This window comes from Mustela erminea, chromosome 17, assembly GCF_009829155.1.
Source record: "Mustela erminea isolate mMusErm1 chromosome 17, mMusErm1.Pri, whole genome shotgun sequence".
NCBI classification, from domain to species: domain Eukaryota; kingdom Metazoa; phylum Chordata; class Mammalia; order Carnivora; family Mustelidae; genus Mustela; species Mustela erminea.
The window spans coordinates 67,643,419-67,666,486 of NC_045630.1; the positions used below are offsets into that span (position 1 = coordinate 67,643,419).

Here is a 23,068-nt window from a genome sequence, read left to right on the forward strand (position 1 = left end):
TCGGGTAATCCCGACTTTCACAAGAAAATAGGAAATATAGCTCGATGCAGGGTGAAAAGCCAGGGCACAAAAATGTGGAAGAGCCCCTCTAGGGATGGTTCAAAAGAATCGGCAAAAGGAAAATACAAGCCGTGGGAAAACCCAGCCTGAGTTCAGAAAAAGAAGATGAAGAGGGTAAAGCCTCTTCATGCCGCATCACTGAGCAGGAGCCACACTGAGCCCAGAAGCCAAGGGAAGACCGAGGGGACGAGAGAGCCAGGGAAGTGACAGTGGTGTGGAAAGATATGCCTGGTCTCGGAACACAGGCCCGGCCCAGGAGCAGGGGCACAGCAGTCAGGACTGAGCCCCAGCTCAGCACAAACAGCAAACAGTCACCAGAGCGTCTGTCCCAGGTTACACCTGCCCTGGCTTATTGAGAGCCCCTCTCAGTTACACCCTAAACTTCTGAGGATGGTCTGGCAAAGAACATCGAGTCAAAGTTCTGGGAGGAAAAGCTACAGCTCACGGCAAAGGGCATCGACCCGATGCCACAGACTGGAGAACACAAGTAAATCTGAGTCACAGCCCCGTAAAACTCACCAGTGCTTCTGGAGGGTCACAGACGCACCCACGTGCATCTACCTGGGTCCTATTAGGAAGCAGAAAACAAACAATAAGCTAAGCAGAAGAGGTTGAGTAGAATTTGTGAACTATGATGAGATAATAATGAAGATAAAACAAAATTCTATAAAACTCCAGGGCTGGGGGAGAATATACAAGGAGGACCATGCCTGGAAAGGTAACCCTTCCCCAAGGCTGTGGTGCACACCTCATCGGAGAAGGTGTAGCAGAGACGTTCACGGGCTCGTCCAGGCCAGCGCTGGCCTGCAGTCACTGGATGAGCTGGGAGCAATTCTGCAGACCTCAGCCCGGGGACTGCACTCAGGGGAAACCTCCAGGCGCCAGGTGGACCGAGCACAGGCCACGTGAGGGTCTGGCCGAGGGAAGGGGCACCAGCAGGAGCAGGAGGTGCCAGTGTCCCTATCAACGGGGCATGGGAAGACTATGGCCAGGCTGAAGCTCCAAGGTCACCAGGGTCCGTGAGCTCTGGGCACATGGCTGGGACCACAGTGCACCGGGTGCCTCTGTGCCCACTCTGCAGATCTGCCATCCCCAGCCACGGTCATGCGGTAGCTGGAAACTGCAGCAGAGCCCCTTCCTCCCGCAGTGTCTCTCTAGGGCCCTCAACCGAAAAAGCTTAAAGCTATGCTAACTTTAAAGAAGTGATCAGAGAAATTCCACCCACTGTCACCTGTCACCGAGCACAGAAGGACAAATCTGGAGCGCAGGGACAAGCAGCCTGGCCCTAAATAACGAAGAGATATGGACGAAGAGAGTGTCAACAGTCTAAAATGAATTCTCAGGGCTTCCTGAGATGTTCTGGGCTGAGAATTTGAAGACAAGACAGATTTTCCCAGAGACAGGACTTTATTTCCAAAATAAATCAATTTCTTTAAAAAGACCCAGAGTTTCTGCAAGTCCATGCTGAAGCATTTCCAAAACGATTTCAGAAGGGTGTTTACCACTCTTGCCCTAGGAACCAGCCTGTCGGGTCGGCTTCAGAGCCCGGATGCTGCTGGAGGAAGCTAAGCTGAACAGCATGGCTTGGGGGGTGAGGTGGGGAGACACCAAAGACAGTAAGAGGCCCACGGTTTGAAGGCACTACAGACAACCACACACAGCACACGTGTGCTCCCTACCCTCTGTGAGAGCATCGTCTCTGCCCGCGCAGGCTGCACTGACAAAAGCCGTCCGAGGAGCGGCTGAGGAACAATGGAAAGGCATCTCTCCCAGTTCCCGGGCCTGGGGGCCGTCCAAGACCAGGGCAGCAGCCTGTTCTGGCCAGACTGAGGATCTGCTTCCTGGTTCCACTTGATGCAGGAGGACACGGACTCCGAGGCCAGAACTCTGATGTCCAGACCCAGTGCACTGGTTTCCTCACCACCTGTCCAAGTCCTGGGTCAGATGTCCCTTCCAGAAAGCCTTCCCTGAAAAACCCAGGCCGTTACTTTCACTTACCATTCGGAGGAATCTGTAGCCCCGCATGACCCAAAGCACAGCGCCTGAAACACCAGACAGGTCACACAGGGCCTCACTCCCATTTCTCATTTGGGAGGTCTGAGACGGGGTCCAGACTATGTGCCAGTTCCCAGTGGTGCTGAGGCTGCTGGTCAGGACTTCACAGTTGGGAACCACCGGTTCAGGAACTGGCAAGATCTTCACCCACACCCGAGGCTCAACCAGTGAGGCCAAATCTTAATTTTCTTAAGCAAAGACTCTCTGAAGGTTTAGTCCCATGTTTTCCAGATGTTCAAGGATCCTTAACTAGGAACAGGGCAGACGGCTGGTGTTGATCTGTGCAGCCCACACCTGCCCAAGTGGCTTCACCCCTTTCGAGCATTGTCCCACTTAAGACCTGTAAGTGGGGAAGCCTGTTTGCCGAGACACCTTATGACTGTCCTCCTCCGATGTGAAAAAAGCAACTGGTCACTTGAAACACCCCTACCCAGAGTAACTTTTGTCCTATCTAATAGACATACGTTATGATTTCTCCTTATAAATCAGTTACACCAAATAAAATCTTAAGAAACATCTGTTCCTTACAAGTTGACTTTCTTTTAAAGAAGAAAATGTCCCCCTTTATAAATCCAAATTCACAGAAGAAACCCTGCCCTAAAACTACCAATTTGTCATTCAGTCCCAACTTTTATCCAAGAAGCCCCCACATGGCCATCAAGAAACAGAGATGGATGTATCTGGGGTATCCCAAACATTCCGTAAAAGCTTCAGTGCATACTTCTGTATCAGGCACGCTCACACGAAAATCCAGACATTCTGCTTCTTTCGAAAAATGTAGACTGCAGCCCAGCCAGGGTCTTATTTTCAGAAACTCACTCATTTTGTTGGTCGCTCTTCCTTGACTGTTGGCAACAGCTGGACCTGCTTCTCCAGGGGCAGGCACTTCCCAGCTCACGGCAGATCACACCACCCACACGGTGACCACACACGACATCACACCCCAGCCTGTATCTGCCTGTCCCCGGACATTTGCATGTCTATTTTTACAGAACCATAGGAGTTTATAAACTTGCAGTATACAGAAAAAGAACCTCAGCCGTCTTAGATAAAATGTTTAAAGGATGTGATGAGAGCTGCCCTGTGTTCTCTGCTGCTTCAAGGCACCTCTCCTTGCAACCTCAGCTGCTGAGCTGACCTCCTGGGCAGCTGGGGTCCTGAGTCCCAGACAGACAGATGCAGCGACCACAGTCACAGGATGCCTTGATAGGAGCTGCGAGAGTATAGGAAGGGAGAGAATGTTAAGGGAAAAGGGCGAGCGGCTGGAGGGATGAGGAAACGGGGAGAGGCTGACGGTAGGAGTGGTTGGGGCGGGGAGACCTACCCACGCTTCCTGCACCAGACGACTAAGCATCCAACGCATCCACTCATCAGGAGGGACCCCAGGACGGCCACCGGGATGAGCCACGTGGAGGAGAGGCTCCCCTCTGCGTGCAGAACACGGGCTGTCAGCCCAGGACCCTCCCTAGTCCCAGCCATGGTCTAAGCCTATGGGAGGGTGCCACGGGTGCCTCTCACTGCCTCCCGCAGGTGGAGTGTCCACTCCCATTCCTCGGCGGTCTCGAGGCCCCCTCTTGTCTCAGGGCTTGGGGGCCGGGGCCCCTTCACTTCCGCACACAGTGGTTTAGCACAGGAAGGACAACCAGGTAGCCACGGGGACCTGAGCCTGGACCCAGCTCCTCCCCTCTCCACCACCCATGAGACCGAGAGCGCTGAGCCTGACCTCGCTCCGTCTCCACGTCTTCGACAGTAAAAGGAGGAGGATGGCGCCTGTCCCAGAGGAGCCGGGGACAAGAGGACGCCATGCTGGGCAGTCAAGAAGCACTTAGGACCCGGCAACTGCCTTGCTCCCCCGGCCCCCAGCCTCAGCCTTTCCACAATCCATGGTGACCTCTCTGGGGACTATTTATTTACCAGCAGCTTCCAGACCTGTGAACTGTTGGGTTTATTTTTTCTCATATATGGGTCGTTTATCTCAGCCTGAGTTCAGACTTCATCCCCTCCTTCCAGGATCTGAAACTCCCTCTTCTAACCCTCTTGGGTTGGGGGGGGAGGGGTCATTTTGGAAACTTTTCTATCCTGTGTGTGTCCAAACCCACCCCATGGCCAGTGCCTCCCTCTATGCTTGAGGACCACGTCCGCCATGGCCAGACAGGCCCCAGCTCTTTCTCACCCCAGTGGAGGACGATGTCCTGGCCTCCCAGACTGCTGTGTCTCACGCGGCAGGACAGACCGGCCGCCTCCCGGGCCGCCACGTCCAGGGTCACTCGGAGATACCACGTCCCGTCCGCGTGGGGCAGGACGTCGCCTCGCCGGGTGCCCTGCTGCTCCTGCTCACCCCGCATCCACATCACCCACACGGGCTTCGGGTGGAAGCCGGAGACGTGACACACCAGCAGCAGACGGCCGGGACCGGGAGGGCGGCCGGCGGACAGCCAGGCCTCCGGCTTCACTGTGTCCGATAAGGAAGTGGGGGGTGTCAAGGCCGGAACTCTGCAGCCCACATCTCCCCCTCTGGAGGTGGAGCCCGTGACTGTCCATTCGCGTTGGCCTCTGCAGGAAAGCCTTCCCTGACGCCCGCCCCATCCCAGGCTCCCGTGAGTGCATCTGCTTGGCCCCTGGAGCGCCCTGTGTTCTGTAAGGGTTTCAAACATGCCTGTAGCTGAGCCTCTGCGTTCCCATCCTCCCCTCAGCAGAGACCCTGTTTGACCCAGTGTTTATTTAATTCAGTTCATGGAACCCAGTCGGTGCTCAGTTAATGTCTGTGGGATGACCCTCAGTCCTCGCCCATGCCTTCCTCAGCAGTTCTGGCCCCAGGATGATCCAAGGGCTGTGAAGTCTAACGGGGAGAACCAGCCAGAGCGCAGGAGTGGAGGGCAGGGGTGAGAGAGGCGGGCTCACCTTGCTTCTCCAGCTCCGACTTCCCTGCCTCCAGGAGGCCTCTGAGGAACTGCGGGCAGGTGTCGTTTAATAACCACTGCAGGGTCTTTCTGGTCCCCTGGTCCTGATTGAGCTCTTTGGTGGCCCTGCCTGCCCAAGAGGGGGCATCGCGGGCTGGCACCCAATGAGTTCCTTGGAAACTCATGATCTCTTTTCCTTGAAATGCCGTGTGGAAGAAGCTTTCCGAGGTGTTGCCGGGGCACAGCTCGCAGCCGGCAGACACCTGCATCTCAAAGGGATCTGAGAAGGGGACAAGCCAAAGACCAAAGAAGGGCCGAGCGGATTAGAAGGGGCCGAGGAGGAAAAATGCGTGTCAGCGCTCTCCTGGGGACGCCGAGTCCCGGGAAAGGAGTGGGGGGGCCAGCGGCAGGAGGAACGGGGGCAGTGCGCGGGGTCAGGGGTGGGGAGCGCCCCGGGCAGAAGCGGGGATCCGGAGACGCGCGCGCGAGCTGGGCGTCTCGGAAGGGGAGGCAGAGCGCCCGCCGGCCCCGGGTCCCACCCCCGGCTCACAGTCCAGCCGCAGCATCTTGACGAATTCTCGCACGTCCCTGGTGAAGCTCCGGCGGTACACCCGAAGTATCTGCTGCAGCCGCTCCCACTGCGGCTCGCTGAACCCGCTCCGCGCCCAGGGCCTGAGGAAGCGGATGGCGTCCGAGCCGTCGGCCCAGCTGTAGGCCTGCAGCTCCCCGAGCCGCCCCAGGCCGTCGGTGCGCGCCCAGCTGCGGTTGGCGAACACCGACACCTGCAGGCACTGCAGCCGGCCGCGCGCCAGCGGGGCGCACAGCTCGCCCGAGGCCAGCGGCAGCGACCAAAGCAACAGCAGCCACGAGCCACACGGGCTCCGGACCGGGGGCCGCTCCCTGCGCGCGGGGGCGCCGGCTGCGTCCCGCGGAAGGCGCCGGGACCGTCGGTCTCCGGCGCCCCCGGCGCGCGCCGCCCCACGGATCCCCAGGACTTCCCGGAACCTGGGGGAGCCCCCGGAGCGGCGGGGACTGAGGCCACCTGAGGGCGCCAGGGTCGGACTCGGAAAGGTCCCGCCTGTCTGCCAGCCTGTGGACCTCTGGTCGCCCCGCCCCTGGCCCCTGACCCTCCCACCTCCGTCTGCCCCCTCCTCTCGCATCTCTGATCCCCCTCGCCCCAAAACTGTCTCAGTCCTTCCTGAACCCTCCCTATGCTCCCCCCCAACCTGATACCCCCGCCCCATCCTCCCTGCCCCACCCCTCAAGTCGGATCCCCGCCCCATGGTCCCCCTCCCACCTCTGCTCTCCTGCCCTGTGCTCCCTCTCCGACCTCTTACCCTCGCACCCCCGCGCTCCCACCCCCGCCCCTCAGAAGTCTGAACCCCCATCCTCCCCTGTGCAAGCTCCGATCCCCCCGCCCCATTCTACCCCAGCATCTCTGAGCTCCCCCTCCACATCCCCCTTCAACCTCTTATCCCCCCCCACTTCCTCCCCCCACAAAAGTCTGATCCCCGCCCCCACTTCCCCCTCCAACCTCTGACCTTCCCGCCCCCATCTTCCTGGAATCTCTGATCCCCCTGACCCCACAGGCACCCTGACCTCTAACCTTTGACCTTCACCCCCCTCGGTGTCCCCAGCCCCTCATTCTCCTCCTGCATCTCCTGGTACACCTCCCACTCACCCGGCTCAGCCCCGCTGCCTCTGTGCGAGCTCCCTGTCTCCTGCAGCTCCCCACTCACTCTCCAGACCTGAGCTTCTGCTCAGGGAAACTAGACCACACTGTGGTGTGCACCCGGACGGGCGGCCCCAGGGCTCACACTGAGGACGAACATCCAGACGGCGGCTCAGAACGGCCAGTGCCCCTCTTCGGCAGGTCAGAACCTGGACGGAGGTTGACGGGCCTACAGGCTGATGCCTGGCCTGACCTGACCTTGGTCCCCCTTCTGTGTCCCTCCCCACCCTAGTCTCCCCTGCTCTGTGCCTTAGCCCCACCACCAGGGTTTCAGTTCCTCCAACATGCAAAGCTTCTTCTTGCCGGACATCTTTGCACAAAGTTCCCTCTGCTTGGAAAGCTCTAGACTCTCTCCTCCCCTCACCCCCTTCTGAAGTCTAGTTATCCCTACCCAGATCTCTGTTCAAACGTCATTTTCTCAGGGGGACTTCCCAGATCCCCCTGCATGAACAAAGGCAGACAGGTCAGCCCTAACGGGACTCCTCCCGTGCTGCCAGCTTCGTCACCCCCGACCCACGCCCCCGCACACATCGGTTGGTAAATACAGGGCCAGGCGAGCTCTGTCGCTGCCAGCCCTCCCCAGTCCCCGCCAGAGTACTGGGAGAGTCCTTGAGGAGAAGAGGTTACATCTGGTCCTCCTCTGTGTGCTCAGCGTGGCCCCAAAACACTTGGAGATCACACAGAAAAATTTTTTTTGCTACCAGTAAGTGGTTAATGATTAAATTAAGATACGAAATCGCTGGAGGCCTAGGTGGGAGGGGACTGGGGGGCAGAAGTCAAAAGAACAAGAGTGTAGGAATCACAGCTCAGTCACAGCCAGGGCCTCACCGGCGTTCTCCAAGTGTCCCACGTCCTGTAAAACTTGGAAAGTTCTGTTTAGTTGATCGGCATCCTGAAATTTTCTGATAACATCCTTTCAGACTAAAAACAAGAACTGGTTTTGTTGTTGTTGTTGTTGTTGTTGTTTGTTTGTTTCTAATCAGAAACAAAAGCCAGGGAGTATAACCTTCAGATGTTGGGGTTATGGAGATACACCAATGAATTTTCCAAAGGTCGGTGGAATCAGATGCTTTTAGCCATGACAACTTTAGCCACTTCCTTCAGGGGGAGACTCACTGAGTCAAAGGATGCCAGGAGCAAGGCTAGGTCCCACATGGTGAGGTCACTTTTTAAAGCAGGGCACAGGTGTCCCTGGGAGAAGGGGTCAGAGCGCTCCCCCAGTGCCAGGAGCTGGCTGCCATACATGCCCCTGGATCAACCTGCCCTCACTTCTAGAACATTTTGGATTCCCAAAGTGCTTCCACATAGCCTATTTTGCTCCCTCCCCATCACAACTGCCAGCGGGGTCATTACCTGGAATGGGTCATAAGCAGACCGACCAAAGTGGACGTGCGCCAGCACTCCAATCGTCATCGGCTAAGCCCGGTGCAGAACTCCTTTTCCTCAGGACCGCCTTCTGAGGGGCCACCCCTACTAGGAGGTGCAGCAGTGACAGGACTCCAGCGGTTTCCTCCCACCTTGGGGGTGTGTAACCCTAGGACATCACAGCTGGAGAAGAGTAGAAATGTCTAAGATCGGAGTAAGTTTGGAGTAGAATCAGAGAATTACAGATGATTTGGCTAACAATAGCCACAAAGAAGACTAGTTATGGAGTCATTATCAGAAGACAGGATCTGAGGGCTTTACCAGAACCCGATTCCTAGGGGAGGAAGAGATGTCCCCAAGCAGGGCTGGTAAACCTGCAGGCTTCAGGCGGGTTTCCTGTGCACCCTGGGCCACATCGCAGCGCAGCGGGCTGCTTTCCTCAGCTGTCCCTCCACACCTGGCATGACTGTTCAAGTGGCTGCCTTGGCTTAAGTTTCTGAAATAAAACTTCCCCACCGATCTCCAGGTGCTTCTGTTTGCACTGACTGATTGCTCCTGAATGGGGCAAGCGCAGGGCTTTCTGAAATTAAAGGACTCATTTATTTTGCTTGTTCATGCTCCCACCTCTTGCCCCTGGTGTTGATCAATACTGTATCTTCAGGGGCTACAATACTGACTGCAACATTGTAGATACTCAGTATATATTATGCAAAAATATAGCTGAGCACATTTTCTAAGCCTGCAAGCATTCTAAGCCCTTTGCAGCAGTATCTTACTGAATCCTGGTAAAGACCCCAAAAGGTCTCTTATTGGTTTTGTTCTCTGCTGTCTTCAGCACCTAGAGTCTTCCCTGGGACAGTTTAGGTACTCAAGTATTTTTCCAAAAAATGAAGATAGGTGGTATTAATGCACATTTTATTGCTGGGAAAAATGATTTTCACAAAAGAGATTTTCACTACCTTTCATCGGCTCATAAATATTGACTCTAGGATCACAGCTCAGGTGTCTTCTTCCCAAATATCGTGTTCTTTGCACTGTACTTTGCACCTTCCTCGTATTACCCCCGGGGGACCCCTGAATGTGCTGGGGAGGTGTGGTGGGGACGAAGTCTGGGGAAGTAGGTGAGGGTGAGGGAGTGTGGGAACTTCAGCCCGAAGATACTCAAGAATCCTGCTCTCCTGGGAGCGTCAAACCTAACTCGGGAACGTGAATACAGGTGTGAGCCCAAGAGACACAGAGGCAGAGAAGGTGGTCAGGGAGAATGGAAGAGGAAATTAGCGCAGAAGTGCGTGATTCCACTGCTCAGTGTTCATCGAGGTGACACCGCAATGACCAGCACCAAGGAGACAGTGGGAGGCGGGGGGAAGTGGGCACCTCACGCATGTTCTCCGGACATGCTCCCCGGGCAAAGAGTTGGGCTCCGTGTGCTACAGTCATACAGCAAGGTCACAAAACCACAAATTAAGTTCAAAGAGCCCCACATCAGGTCTGCAAAGGCACAGTGAATCGTGACCTTATGGGCATCGTGCACACCCGCCCCTGTGAGCCTGCGCTCCTGTGCTCACCAACACACATGCCCTCTGACACACATGCACCGACATGTGTGCACGGCAGTGGTGTCTGCAAGGAGCCCACACTGAAAACGGTTTGGGGCCATCAGCTTGGGAGTACTTGTGCTTCTTTAAGTGACACTTTCATCTATTTCTTTAGTTTCTAATACTCTCCTTTATTATCTTTTCCAGAGGTGCCTCCCCACAGCCTTTACAGGCTGGCCTTCCTGACTCTCCCCCTTCTCTTCAGCTCTGGTTTTTCTTTCCTTCCTTGTTTCTCTCTTCACGCACATCTGGGTCCTTTCTGGGGAGCCACCTTCTGCTTCACTAACTCCATGATCTCTGTTGAGCTGTTAACTTTTCTGTTGATGTGCTCATACTGGAGACTAGTTGCTAAGTCCTGAAAGATTTATTTGATTTTTTAGAAAATCCTCCTGTTTTTAGCATGCTGTTCTTTTCATGAGGGTTTCTCCACACACATCCCTTTTCTTACCTCTTTTAACATTTTTGGCATACTTGATTTATTATTATGTCTTTTACCTTATTTTGCTATCTGCAATTTTGGGATGTGAATTTTCTTATTGTGTCTGCTGACAAGTAACCCGTATATGTCTTATGTCCTCCTCATCGTACAAAGTTTCATTGATATTTTATAATTGTTTCCCTGTGACAGTCCCATCTGACCTAGACCTTGGGGGAAATTTATGGAGAACCGTTTTGCATTTGCTTCTGACAACTTCTTTGGAATGCCAGTGGCCCCGGATGAGCTCTTACGTCACTCCTCAGTGTGTGTCTCATAGTCTAGGCAGACGACAAATGGCAAGGCCTTTAGCCAGTACAGATCACAGGCCTGGGGGTAATTTCTCTTCTCTGTGTGTGTGTATATACATACAGACACACATATATATGCATTTTTTTTTCATTTTACCCAAATCCTTAGCAAGCTTTCTCATAGCTTTCTAAGGCTTGCAGCAGGGCTTTCTTGGCTTTTTGTCATAGACTTTACACTTGTTAGAGGATCCACCTTTTTATGAAGGTGACCTCTTTTGCAAGTTCTACCTCCCACGATACCAAGGCCAAGTCTCCTGTCCTTGCACAGACCCTGCAACGCCTCAGCCCCCAGCAGCCAGGTGCAAGCAGGACTTAAACTCACATGAACTACCACTGTCACTCACCCTGACTGTCACAGAGTCCGTGTTTCTTTTCCTTTGAGGCAGGTTTGAGCCTCACTGGGTTATCATCTTCGGGTTAAATCTGTAAGTCTTTAAACTCCGTGTTGGGGTGGGAAGGCAGTCCTTGTTACCTTACTGTGTTTTGGAAATTGTTCACTACAGGGTTTGATATTGTTCTGGGCAGCTGGATTATAGAAGAGCATTTGCAAGGATGTCCTGCCCCGAAGGAGTCATTCAAAATGGGGAAAGGTCTGAAATCATCAGAATGAATAACAATTTAAGGGACTAGCCGGACTAGCCAGGGTCTGAGGTCTGACCTTCAGAAACAGGCATTCATTCACTTCCCAGTGGCCTTGCCAGGTGGCATTGGGCCCTACGTGTGAAAGTCACCAGAAGACAAAGTGTAGCGCAACACAAGAGTGAGACAACTTCATAGCCCCCAGCGTTATTCAACCAAAGATGGTCTGATTGTGTGTGTGTGTGAGCTCTGCCCATGAGGGGCCCAGACTGGACCTGGGGGACCATTTGCCAAATATGCTGGGAAAGAAATTACTGTGTGGAATAAGGTCTTTGATTCTACGATTCTTCAGTTTCGTGACAAAGTCTAATCTTGTGCACTCTCCTTTTATGGTCTGTGGCTCCAGGAACCAACCTAAGCAATGAAATAGAACACAGTTCACAGGTTCACCAAAAGATGGAGGAAACATGTTGTAACCGCTGCCTTCTCGCAGTCTACAACTCTGACTTCCAGGAGAGGAACTGGGTCTACAACTCCATGACGCACACTTCACAAACCAAACGCCTTTGAAGAATAAACCTTTTGTAACAAACACATAGCTGCACTTGCCAGGGGTTCTGTCTAAGGGCTCTCGCGGATCTCGGATCTCAGGGATCTCGGATCTCAGGGATCTCGGATCTTGCGGATCTCGGATCTCAGGGATCTCGGATCTCGCGGATCTCGGATCTCAGGGATCTCTCAGTCTTCTTGTCCCCCGCCCTGCCCCGTCTTTCCCCTCCCCTCCTTCCTGACCACCCGGGATCCCCGTTTCCTCCTCTGTCCTACTTCCTCCTCCCTCTTCTCCCTGCTCTGTCTCCGGGCTCCCTTCTGCTCTGGCCCTCATCCCAGATGGCCGTATGCCTGCCAAGCTCTGCCCAGCAATAGTGGAAGTTATTTAAACAAAATGGGGTTGACATTGTGGCTGCTCTGGCAGAGATTGGGCCTGACCCTTTGGGGTGGTTTCTGTTCCACCTACAGCCTCGACCAGTCGTGGGGCATGACAGGTCAACCGAAGTTCAAACCAGTGAGGGAAAGGAGCTTAAGGAAGTGAGGCTGCCTTCTGTGGTGTAAGCCGTTCACCCCTAGGGTCTGCCGAACAGGTACTTGTCCAGGACCCCACGAACTCTGGATGCTCATTTTTCTCTTTTGGTTCTCACAACAGCCTGGTAAGGTTGTTACCCAGATTCACAGATGAGAAAACATGATGAATAATTTTAAAAGTACTGGTCACGTGCTGAAACGTCCATATTTGGGGTGTATTGGGCTGAATATACTAAAATAAAGTGTATCCGTTGTTTTGTTTTTTGTTTACCTTTTCTGACATGACTACCAGGCACTTTTCATTTACATATGTGGCTTCCATTCTATTTTTAGCAGACATGGCTCTTTTAGGCCCATTCTAACTCAGGCACGCGCGGTGAGTCCTGCTGTGGCCAGCCACGCTCACCCACCAGGCCTGACTCACCGAGTCTCCCTGGCTTCCGTGCGTGCTGCTGCCCATCCCGTGTCTGATGCACAGGAACGGCCGGCCCAGCCCTATGCCACGCAGCGCCGGGTCCAGAAAACCACACCAGGGCCACAGTGCTGCGGACAGGCACCAACATTCCACGTGCCCGGGCTCCCCCGGAGTCCCGCGTGGCCCCGCAGTGCCGGCAGCCTCGCGCTGTTCACCGTTCCCCCTGCTGTTCTCTAAGAATCCAGGGACAGAAAAAAATACTCACAAAAGATGCTACTAATTTGCTGACTCTACAGACACTTTGGTCCTCCGCCATAGCTTTAACTTTTTTGCTTATAATTAAAAATATATTAAAGATCGTTGTGTATTTGAACTTTTTATACATGTGCAGATAAAGCTACCAGAAGAGAAATATCCACAATGTTCCCGGGGCTTTCTCTGAATAAGGATGTAAATGGGGGACTTTTGTTTCAGTTTTATGAGTTTCTGAAATGCGTACAATATACAAATGTTGCTTTCATAATCAACGGGAGGGGGGAAAACTTCAATTTATAATCAAATAGCCAAGCCTGATAAAGCACAGGAAGCAAAGTCTCTTTCCTGAGCCTATAAAGAGAAAGGATGAGTTTTCTGTGAGTTCTGCTAACCCCAAGAACATAAACAAGATGCTGGCTGATTCTCCAGAAGCTTCTTCAGAGGTCCATCTGCAGAGACCTCCTGGTGGCAAGAGGAGGAGGTGACCCAGAAGCTTTGAGCAAGAAGCAACAGATAATGAATAAACAGAGGAGGGTTTCCTGGTTAGGTCGGCCTCCAGCAGGACCAGATGAGGTTGCAGAGCTCAGAACATGTGTTCCTTCTCCTGAAGCACCAGCCACTCCACCCCAGACACATACATGACCAGACCAAAGACATGGGACATTTGAGGAAAAGCAGCAGTATCCCCAAAGACACCTGAGGACCAACATGGTCTCCTACTCTGCCCCGAATGTTCCTCCCTTGCCTTGAGATCTCTCAAGGGACATTTGAGGAAAAGCAGCAGTATCCCCAAAGACACCTGAGGACCAACATGGTCTCCTACTCTGCCCCGAATGTGCCTCCCTTGCCTTGAGATCTCTCCTTGCAGTCAAGCTGCTAGTGCGTGTGTCAGCACCGAGTGTGTCTGAGTCTTCAGAGGCCAGGATGTCAGGCCGAGGGGCAGGAGACAGGAGCACAAGCCGTCCCCACTCAGCAGGCACCTCCTCCACGTCCATATCCCAGAAGCCCTTCCCAACAGCATCCCACTGGGGTAGGATCAAGGGGAGGTACCAGAAACGCCAATCACTCCACTGCCCTGCATTCCCACTCCACTCCTTAGCCGAGAGAGTGCACAGGAATTGTAAGAAAGACCCTGGTTCTCTCATCTCCTCTGTCACTTGAAGCAGTGAGTCAGGACATGCTGCTGTTTCACTCGTGGTCAATGTGCCTCACATGGGAAGGTCAGCACCACCGTCTGAAGAGGTTACCTCACTGAATCCGGGAACGCTCCCTCGGTTCAGGACCAGGTGACATGGGCCTCCGAGGTCCTGGTGACTTCAGCCCTGTCCTAAAATTCCCCACTACCAGTCACCGTGATCAGGAAGAGGAGGAAGGCCTAGCTCACAACAGGCACTCTCCTCACCTACAGCTTCTCCAAACACACGCCTGACTCCTCCCTGACAAGACTTGCTCCTTGCAGTCCTAATCATGCCCTTGCACCTTCTCGGGGTTCTTCTGTGCATTTCAAATGCACATGTGGCCCAGGGGCCTAGCGGGAACCCTCAGGCCTAAAAGAGGATAAATGAATCCATTGTAGGACCTCTTCCAAACAGAGTTCAAGAAGTAGCGTCTCTCCTTGTAAGTAAACTGTTCTTCCCTCCCTGCTTCCCCTTCCTCCGCCGTTTCTCTTCCCAGCAGCTAGGGTCTCCAGTCGGGTTGACGAGTCACCTGGGAAGACACGGCGTGCAGCCCCAGGGAAGCCCCAGCACGAGGACAGCGGCGAGCCCGACTCGCGCTGACAGAGCGGGCTAGACTGATTTCAGTATCCCGCTAATCCGATCCTTTCATTTTTCAAGTGAAAGCGAAATGCCTCCAGGAAAACTGTTTTGTGAGAAGAATTTAAATCCCAGCTCCTGAATCCCAGAGCAGTCTTTTATTTTATTTTCTTAAAGATTTTACCCATTATTAGGAGAGAGAGCTAGAAAGAGTCCAAGCAGGGGAAGGCGGGGAGGGAGAAGCCGGCTCCCCACTGAGCAGGGAGCCCGGTGTGGGGCTCGATCCTAGGACCTGGGACCTGACTCGAGCTGAAGGCAGGTGCCCCACCAGAGCAGTCTTTTCGACATGGTGTGAGAAGGGTAGAGAAACACTGACAACAACAGAGGCCGTGGCAGAGAACACAGTTTTGCAAGGAATCAGGCAGGTGGACGAGGGACAGTCTCTGGGACGCCTACATCTCTGGGGAGACACGCCACAGTCAATACAGCCAGGACAGAGAACGAGTAGAGGGCACAACAACGGTCCTTCCGGAACCCCGAATGGGGACTCTGAACTCCAGCTCTGGGATGTGTGGGAAGCCGTTAGACTTCCCAGTATTAAATAGGGTCACGTGAGAACACGGCCCCCAAACTGGAGATAGGGGCCTCCTCTCAAACCTCACTTCTTCGCAAGGCCATGACTCAACGCTGATCGTTGCCAGGAAAGCTGCTTGCATTTCAATGCAACCAGCAAGAAACGATTCTACCAGGGAAATTCTACCAGGGAAATTCTATCTTCAAGTCATACTGACTCAAGAGCTACAGAGTCCTAACATTTACTTTAAAAGAAGGAAACTAAGACTAGAAGAAAAACACAGGCACTTTTCACAGATCCTGCTGCTACAGAACGACGGGGAAAAGGAAGCAAAAAGGCTTCCCAGGACTTAGCAGAGGTGGTCTTCATGCTCCCTCAGCTCTTCCCTCAACAAGCGTTTATTGAGCACTGACGACACCAGGAGCATAGACTGGAGGCTCAGGAAAGGCTTCCGCGGGTAAAGAAGACACGGCAAGTGGATGTGAAGGTGAAAGGCATCATGGATACATGCCCTTTCTTGTCGGCTACTGTCTCATCTACGTTCATTTGTGGCTGAGACGGAAGGGCAAAGGAACGGTTCAGAGGTGGCGGGAAGGAGCCGGCGGTCAAGGCCAGTGGAGGCCGTGACACCATAAGCACCCATGTGAGACACTGAGCCACAAGGACACAGGAGGGACAGCTTAACCCCGAGAGTGACAGAGTAACGGGACCACACCACAGAGGCTGGGGGAAAACAGCAGAGAGGCGACGTGGGGAGCAGATGCCGTCAGAGGCATGGCCGTGGCTGACCAGCTTCCTCAGCTCAAACAGAACTGCCTCCTAGAGCCCGCCGCTTTCCCTGGTAGACTAGCAGGTGTCTGCAGAGCGTGTGCAGTTATCCCCGCTCGACCGCAGAATAAAGTGCTTTCTCTCTTCAATATCTTCTTTGATGGTTCTGCAGGAAGCAGGGCGCATGGGTGGTTCCGTCCTTAAGCACAGTCTTGGCTTCAGCTCAGGTTGTGATCTCTCACGGCGGTGGGATCGAGCCCTGCATGGGGCTCAGAGGGGAACTGCTCGAGATTCTTTCCCTGCCCCTCCCCCTACTCAGGCACTCGCACTCTCTCCTCTAAAATAAATAAAAAATATTTTAAAAAGTAGAACCAAGTGTTTTTCTGAATGTGAGGCTGAAGTGAGACTTTAGTGTGAGATATGATTAACTCATTCTCTGAAGCAGATCTAACTGGACTTCAAATGACCCCTTTTGAACTTCTGAAACCTATTTCCATGGTTTCATTTGAGACAAAAGTCATGACTGAGTTACAGTACAGACTGCGAATCAAAATAAATCCACCCTTGATTTAAGGCAGCAATGTCAGACATTACACCCAAATTTGGTTGTCCTTGTGGGTTCTATGCTGGAAATGTACAAATGCAAGTACAAATATTTGAGTTTAATCTGTCATCTGATTCTGCCCCACGTGGCTGACACTTAACCCCACTGCTGCCAACTGACCCTAATGAGATACACACTGGGCACATGTAACAGTCAATGGCAGCACTGGGGGGTGGGGTGGGGGGACACACACACTACTCCTACCCCCATCCTCTCCCTGACACAGACACCTTCACCCGTCACTCCCTCACATCAGCCTGTTAGGACCTGCATGAATAGCAGAAGGGCAGAGAACGTGGGAACATTCCAGAGAAAATAAAACCGCCAGCACTGAACATGGTGCCAGAAACCAAGGATACAAAGATAGTAAAATTACTCAAGAGACAAGCTCTGAGTCAGGTGACATACAGCCTCCAAGTGCCTGAGTTGGAATTGAACCCTGGGCCTGATGGACTCTGAGGCCTGTGACTTGAAATGCCATGAAGACGGCCCTTCATGTGACCACCCTCAAAGGACCCACGATGTAACAGGTTAGAGAGGTGTGAAAGTACAGCAGTGGTGGACACGGGAGGAAACTCGTCCCCCGTGGGCCGGAGAGGACAGCGGTCACACAGCTTCTTGGAAGATGTGGGCCTCCAGCTTCATTGTGGACCAGCCCCTCTGCAGGAAGGGCAAACACTAGGAACATACTCTCACGATGCTTGTTTCCTACTTGGGAAGCAGGCAATAAACAAGGAACCTGTGTGTGTGTGTGTGTGTGTGTGTGTGTGTGTGTAACCAGTGGGGGGGGACGAGTGTGTGTGTGTTTTCAAGTACTAACAATACTAGAGGGAAATTGGGAAAGATCTAGGGATAGCGTGGTAAGGGCGCCCTTTTAGGTAAGGCTGTTGGAGAGCGCCTCTCTGAGATGAGTATCTGGGTAAAGTCCCCAACAGACACCTGGGGGAAAAAAAAAAAAAAATTTGTTCCAGGGAGGGGAGCTCCACACGTTCACACACGAGCGATGAAGTCAGGGTAGCCAGAGCGGAGGGGCCACACGAGGAGAGCAGGAGGGAGATGTGAGCGTGAAGCGGGGGCCAGATCAAGTAGGGGCTTGGAGAGGAATCACTTTAACACCATTTTGGGTGAAGTTTCCCTTCGTCGTGTCCGGAGCAAGGAAAGCAAATACCGCCCACAGGCATGCGAAGCATTCCTAAAGTGAAGAATTGCAGTTGTGAGAGTGTTTACTGTGGGAACCCACGCCCCGGCCCCCACCACACGGCCTCCAGGAAGACCACTTAGAGTAGGATGGAAACAAGACTGACCAACGGTTCAAAAAGAAAAAGAAAAGAAAAAGAAATCTTCCGAAAGGGCCGTTCTTCCGGCCCAGCTGACTCGATCCACTGAGGCAGGCTTTAAAAACCAGAAACGTGCTGGTCACCAACGTACTGGCCGTACTGGTCACCGCACGCGGACGCGTCCCCCCGCGTCCCCGAGCTCCGAGCCTCCCCGCACGGCGCGGACAGCAGCTCCGCGGGCGGCCCGGGACGCCGGAGCACCGGGCGCTGCAGCGAGTCCGCGACCGGCCGGGGAGGATCGCGGGCGCCTCTCGCACAGGAGCGAGGCCCGACGTGGCGCACCGCGTGTCCCTGCGAGCGCGGCCGCCCGGCAGCACCTTCGGCGTCCGAGGGCCGAGCCGGCGCGAGCCGGAGCGCGGAGGACAGGCCGGAGCGCGGGGGAAGCGCGCGGAGCCGAGGGCGGTGCGAGGAGAACGGACCCCGCGGAGCGAGCCGGGGACGCGCAGGACGCTCGGAGGCCGCGGGGCCGCCCGCCGCCAGCCCGCCCGCTCCGGCCCGCGCTCCCCGGCAGGCGCTCCGGCCCCGCGCACAGCCCGCGCCACCGGCCGCGGAGGAGCAGGAGAGGCGCCTCCTCCCGCGCCCGCGCCCTCGCCGCGGCCCCCGACGTCCCCCGGCCTCGCCCGGCGGGTCCTCCCGCGTCTCCCGTCGCCCCCGGTCTGCCCTCCAGGTCTGCCCGGTCACGGAGAGACGCGCTCTGCCCCGAGCGAGGACGCGGAGGACCCGGGACCGGGCGCGCAGCCAGCCGGGGGGCACCGAGGTCTGCAGGGACACGCGCTTCGGCAGACGGAAGCCCGGAGCGGGACGAAGCGCAGGCCCCGCAGGCAAACAAGAAACGCCACCGGCACACAAACGGCGGGACGACGCCGCAGCCAGGCCGCGCCGCCCCGCCAGGCTCTCCCGTGCGGAAAGCTCCGCCGCGCCGCAGCAGAGACCCATCTCCGAAACCCCGCAGCCCTCCCTTGAACTACAACACCCAACATGCCCCACGCACAGGAAGAGCGACCCAACCTCTTCCGCCCCCGTCAGCCAATGGGCTTCTTCAAACTCCTTGCCCCAGAAACACCACCGGAAGGGCGGGCTCTTTCTGTCACGTGACCCGTTCAGCTTCTCCCTCGGGGATTCCAAAAGTGCGGTACTGGACAAGAAACGAAAGGCCTAGGTCCTAGGTCCAAATATGGGATCTTTGGTAGCTTGGGTTTCACTAACGAAACGCGGGTTACTTGAGCGAAGGGCCTGTACCACGCCCCTCATTTGACATCCGTCCGCTCTTCATCCGGGGCGGGGCTTGGAACAGTAGCACACGTGCACTTCCCCACCTCTTGGGGCGGGCCTTGGATTGCAGCACATGCGCACTGGCTCACATGCGCCATTCTTCTCCTGGCGGGGCGGGTGGTGCTAGGACCTGTTGCACATGCGCACTTTCTATCTTCCCTGTGGAGGGCCTCGGACGTGAGGCACATGCGCACTTTCTACCTTCTCTGTGGGGGGCCTAGAAACTGAGCACATGCGCACTTTCCCTATACTCCGTGGCGGGCCTCGGACCTGACGCACATGCGCACTTTCCCGTCTTCCCCGGGCGGGCCTGGGATCTGTGGCACATGCGCAGTTCCGTGTCTTCCCTTGGCCGCCCGTCCGTAAAGGCCGCCCCGCTCTGATTTTTCCCAGAGCCAGTCTAAAGATTGTGTTTGGGGAAATGCAGTCTTCCTTCTCCCCCACTCATGTTTCACTTCAGGATGCAGCAATGAGATGTTATTTTTTTTTAAGCCCTAAAGCAGGGTTTGCAATCTGCCCTGTGTAGCCGACCGGCCGTGGGGTTGCCGGTCACCTACAGCCGCCCTGGGCCGGTGGTCGGTGCTGTGCACCCAGGCGGGCCGCCCGGAGCCGCCGGGCCCCTGGGCCCAGTGCCGGAGAAGCCCGAAGAGCGAGCAGGTGCAGCGCCGGCCCCGGGAGCAGCGACCGCAGGCGGGGCAGCTGGAAGGGGCGGCCGGGAGGGAGAAGACGGGCTGCTCGGGCCGTCCCTCCGCTGCACGTCCTGATGATTCTCTGCCGCGTCCCTTCCCTTCTGGCCGCTCTTCCATCCCTGCCGCCGCTCACAGATCATCGTGGTCTCTTGCTTAAGTGATTTCCCTGGGTCTGGCCCCCACCCCAGCCCGGTGGGAATCCCTCTAAAATGCAAATATGGTCATTAAAACATGCCATGGCTCCCCCTTACCCCAGAATAATGGCCCGCCGCCTCCTACAGCAGAGCTGTCCCACTCTGTGTTCCAATCATCTTCACACATTGGCAGTCCCTTTAACGCACCAGGCTCTCTCTTCCCCAAGGGCTTCTTTCCTATAGAAGCAATTTAATGAGCATCCCGAGCTCTGCGGAGCGCCGTCCTGACGGGGTTTCTTCCAGAGCCTTCCACCACACTCTGGCTCAGACATTCTATAGCTTTCTGCTCCCTTGGCTATCAGAAGTCCAGTCGAGTGAATCCGCTTTAAAGCTCCAATCTCATCCCACCCCGAGCTCCAGCCAGGCTTCCTGTAGGGCTTGGTTTGGAGAACTGGTGCATTCGGTCCTTCAGTAGAACTCTCACTAATTTAAACAAGTTGTTGCGTTGGGAGCTGGAGGACTCATTAGGGAGGATGGACAGGGGTTCCTTTACCTGACTGGGCACGTAATTACAATCATCTGTTGGTTCTCTGCCTCTCAGGGTAAGGCTGACTGGTCATGGACACCTTCCACTGGAAAGGTGCCCAAATGCCAGCTCTTATGAGCACATGGGTGAGTTTTGTGGAGGCTCTCTCCACTGCGTCATCCCAGAAGGGGAATCCGCTGCAGCTTAACTGCTTCCGCAAGCCCTCAGGCTCTCCTTTGGTGGTGAACAAGGCTCCCCGGGCTACGGGTTTTCTTGGGAGGAGAACCAGCAAGACGGCTCAGGCCCTGCTGATTTCCATACTGTTCACGTGACTTTCAGGAAACTCATAGATCCTTCTGCACCAGAGGATCTCCTTCCCACTATGTGACTGCAGTGGAAGGGAAGCCCCAGCATCTCCTGTCCTCCACCACAGCCTCTGGATGTGACATCCTTCCTTCCTTTGTCCAACGAGCCACTGTTAACTGACCTGGAAGTTGTGAGGGAGCTGTGATGCGGGTCTGGCTGGGGCCCTTCACGCCGGTGAGGACAGGATGACGGTTGGACAGCTTCCTGGAGCACATATGCCTATGCCGAGACACCAGGTAGAGTTCTCGGGAGCCACAGCCTCCTTCCTCTGTCCTCTCCCTCTCTACACCCCCACGATAGAGCAGAAAGGACAGGTTTGTCCCACAGGCTAACAGAAAAGTGCTGCTTGGCTTTCGGAGCCTTAGGATAAAGTTGAATATTGTTCCCAGGAGGCAGTTCCAGACAAAAGACCTTCCCATATCTCTGGCCCTGAATTGTCTGTTCTCTCCTCTACAACGGGGGGCGGCAGTTTTGTCTGAAGAGCCAAGTTTCTGGGTTAACTAAAACTTGAGCTTACCCAGAGCATCACATTCTGCTGTTCACTCAACAAACGTGTATGAGCATTATTTACATGCTAGTTTTCAGGGAACCTACAGCAAAGACAGTTCCTGCTCTCAAGTCACTGAGCACCAAGTACTCTGATGGGGCTATGCATGTATGGCTTGCAGGTGCAGGTCCGGGTCCCAGGGAAAATAACTGTAGCCTTAAAGCAGGAGCTGAGTGCACAGAGAAGCAGAGGGGAGAGACGCAGAGCGGCAGGCAGAAGTGCAGGGGCCAGGCGGTGGCAGAAGCAGATCGCGTTGCTGAGCGCCGAGCCTGCTGGAGGCCTCCCTGGGAACGGGGCAAGTATTGCTTTATTTGATTCTTACAACTCTTTGGGATCAGCACTGTGATGAACCCCATTTTACCGAGGCAGGGAAGTCAAGAAACTACTTGAACACAATCACAGTTTGCACAGTAAGTGCTGAAGCCAGGCCTCAAACCAGGAGTGTGAGTGCCAGCAGCAGCCGTTCGCCCCTTGGCCACCTGGCTCTGGAGGCTGGTGAAATGCTCTTTGGAGAAAGAGGACGAGATGCGTGGGGAAGGGGACAGGAGACTAATCGAGGCAGGTAGGCTCAGCAGGACGTGAATGCAGTTTATACACCACGTGGGGCACTTGGACTTTATCTCAAGGTAACAGGAATGCAAATGACAGATTTTGAGGAGGAAAGTGGTCTGCCTTGTATGGCTAATACTCTGCTAACTCGAGGAGGGGGATGATCCTGGAATAAGGCTGCTGGAGAGGGCATGAGGGCCAACCGGCCGGCCGTGCAGGAGGAGCCAGGACCGGGAGATGAACGCTTCAACGGAGGAGGAAACAGGAGGGTCAGGAGGAGGGGTGGGTATGGAGGGCCCTTCAGAAGTGGGGTTGAGGGGGTATCGAAACTGAGTGAGGACAGGAGTCAGGGAGGACGTGCAGGCGGCTAGACTGCTGGGCTTCTTACTTTGGAGTGAGGACCGGGGAGAGGCAGACGGGAAAGGAAGACCTAGGATGGGTGGAGGGGACGGCTTGTGGTGCTCATGGTGCCCTGCAGGGGTGAGCAGGACAGGACCATGCAGTGAGACCTTAGAGCCTGGGGTAGGGGGTGTCATCTGGACGCAGGCACAGGACCACAGACATGCAGGCTGACACAGGAGAATGGATGGGACAAGCAGAGGAGACTCCAGAAATCAAAGCCTGGAGCTGGGCCGGAGGGACCATGCAGCATGCAAAAGGGCAGTGGATGAGGGGGGAAGGAGGGGCACTGAGGGAGGAGCAGTGTGCAGGGGTGCTGCTTCCACAGCTGCGGGGCACAGAGCAGCTCAGCAAAGGGGCTGGGCAGTCCTGACGCGCCCAGATAACTGGGGAGAGGCTCGTACACTTGGGAGGAAGAGACGGTTGTTGGCTCTGGAGAACACGGGCTGGGGGGTGGGCTTGGGCAGGGGATCAGTGTGGGTTTAGGAGCAGGGGTGCAGGGAAACAGACAAAGACGGCTCTTATCGCTCAACTGGCTCTGATGGAAGGAGAGAGAACACAGCATCCGGGGAGGGTTTTCTGGTGGTTGTTTTTTTTTTGTTTTTTTTTGTTTTTTTTTTTAAGATTTTATTTATTTATTTGATAGAGAGAGATCACAGATAGGCAGAAAGGAAGGCAGAGAGAGAGGGAGAAGCAGGCCCCCTGCCACACAGAGAGCCCAATGTGG

The 23,068-nt window shown here is 55.0% G+C and overlaps 1 protein-coding gene and 1 long non-coding RNA gene across 10 annotated transcripts; one reads left to right on the plus strand and one right to left on the minus strand.

Annotated features, from left to right (window-relative positions):
* Positions 1 to 1,448: 1,448 nt before the first annotated feature.
* On the minus strand, positions 1,449 to 20,559 carry LOC116575711 (antigen-presenting glycoprotein CD1d-like). 9 transcript variants are annotated; one of them, XM_032317118.1, is made up of 7 exons: positions 20,072 to 20,559; positions 7,551 to 8,295; positions 5,566 to 5,687; positions 5,017 to 5,295; positions 4,289 to 4,750; positions 3,440 to 3,542; positions 2,726 to 3,328 (listed from the first exon to the last, which is right to left on the minus strand). In XM_032317118.1, exons 3-7 carry the CDS (start codon positions 5,579 to 5,581, stop codon positions 3,307 to 3,309), a joined length of 882 nt encoding a protein of 293 aa, XP_032173009.1. In that variant the 5' UTR covers positions 5,582 to 5,687; positions 7,551 to 8,295; positions 20,072 to 20,559; the 3' UTR covers positions 2,726 to 3,306. The 9 variants fall into 9 exon arrangements, with proteins under 9 accessions (XP_032173005.1, XP_032173009.1, XP_032173010.1 ...); XM_032317114.1 differs by lacking the exons at positions 7,551 to 8,295; positions 20,072 to 20,559 and adding an exon at positions 7,139 to 7,468 and having other exon boundaries at positions 1,449 to 3,328; XM_032317119.1 differs by lacking the exon at positions 20,072 to 20,559 and having other exon boundaries at positions 7,551 to 8,852.
* Positions 19,450 to 22,910, plus strand: LOC116575724. The gene is made up of 3 exons (XR_004279925.1): positions 19,450 to 19,788; positions 20,556 to 20,626; positions 20,820 to 22,910. It is a non-coding gene; the product is annotated as an uncharacterized LOC116575724 (long non-coding RNA).
* The last annotated feature ends 158 nt before the right edge of the window (positions 22,911 to 23,068 follow it).

Excerpts from the sequence above, each read along its gene's own strand:
- LOC116575711 (XM_032317114.1), bottom strand. The coding sequence starts at position 7,278 with ATGTGTGCGGGGGCGTGGGTCGGGGGTGACGAAGCTGGCAGCACGGGA. Across the intron at positions 5,296-5,565 it reads CAAGATGCTGCGGCTGGACT|ATCCCTTTGAGATGCAGGTG; the intron begins GTGAGCCGGGGG and ends TCCCCTTCTCAG. Across the intron at positions 3,543-4,288 it reads GGACATCGTCCTCCACTGGG|AGGGGAGCCTCTCCTCCACG; the intron begins GTGAGAAAGAGC and ends TTCTGCACGCAG.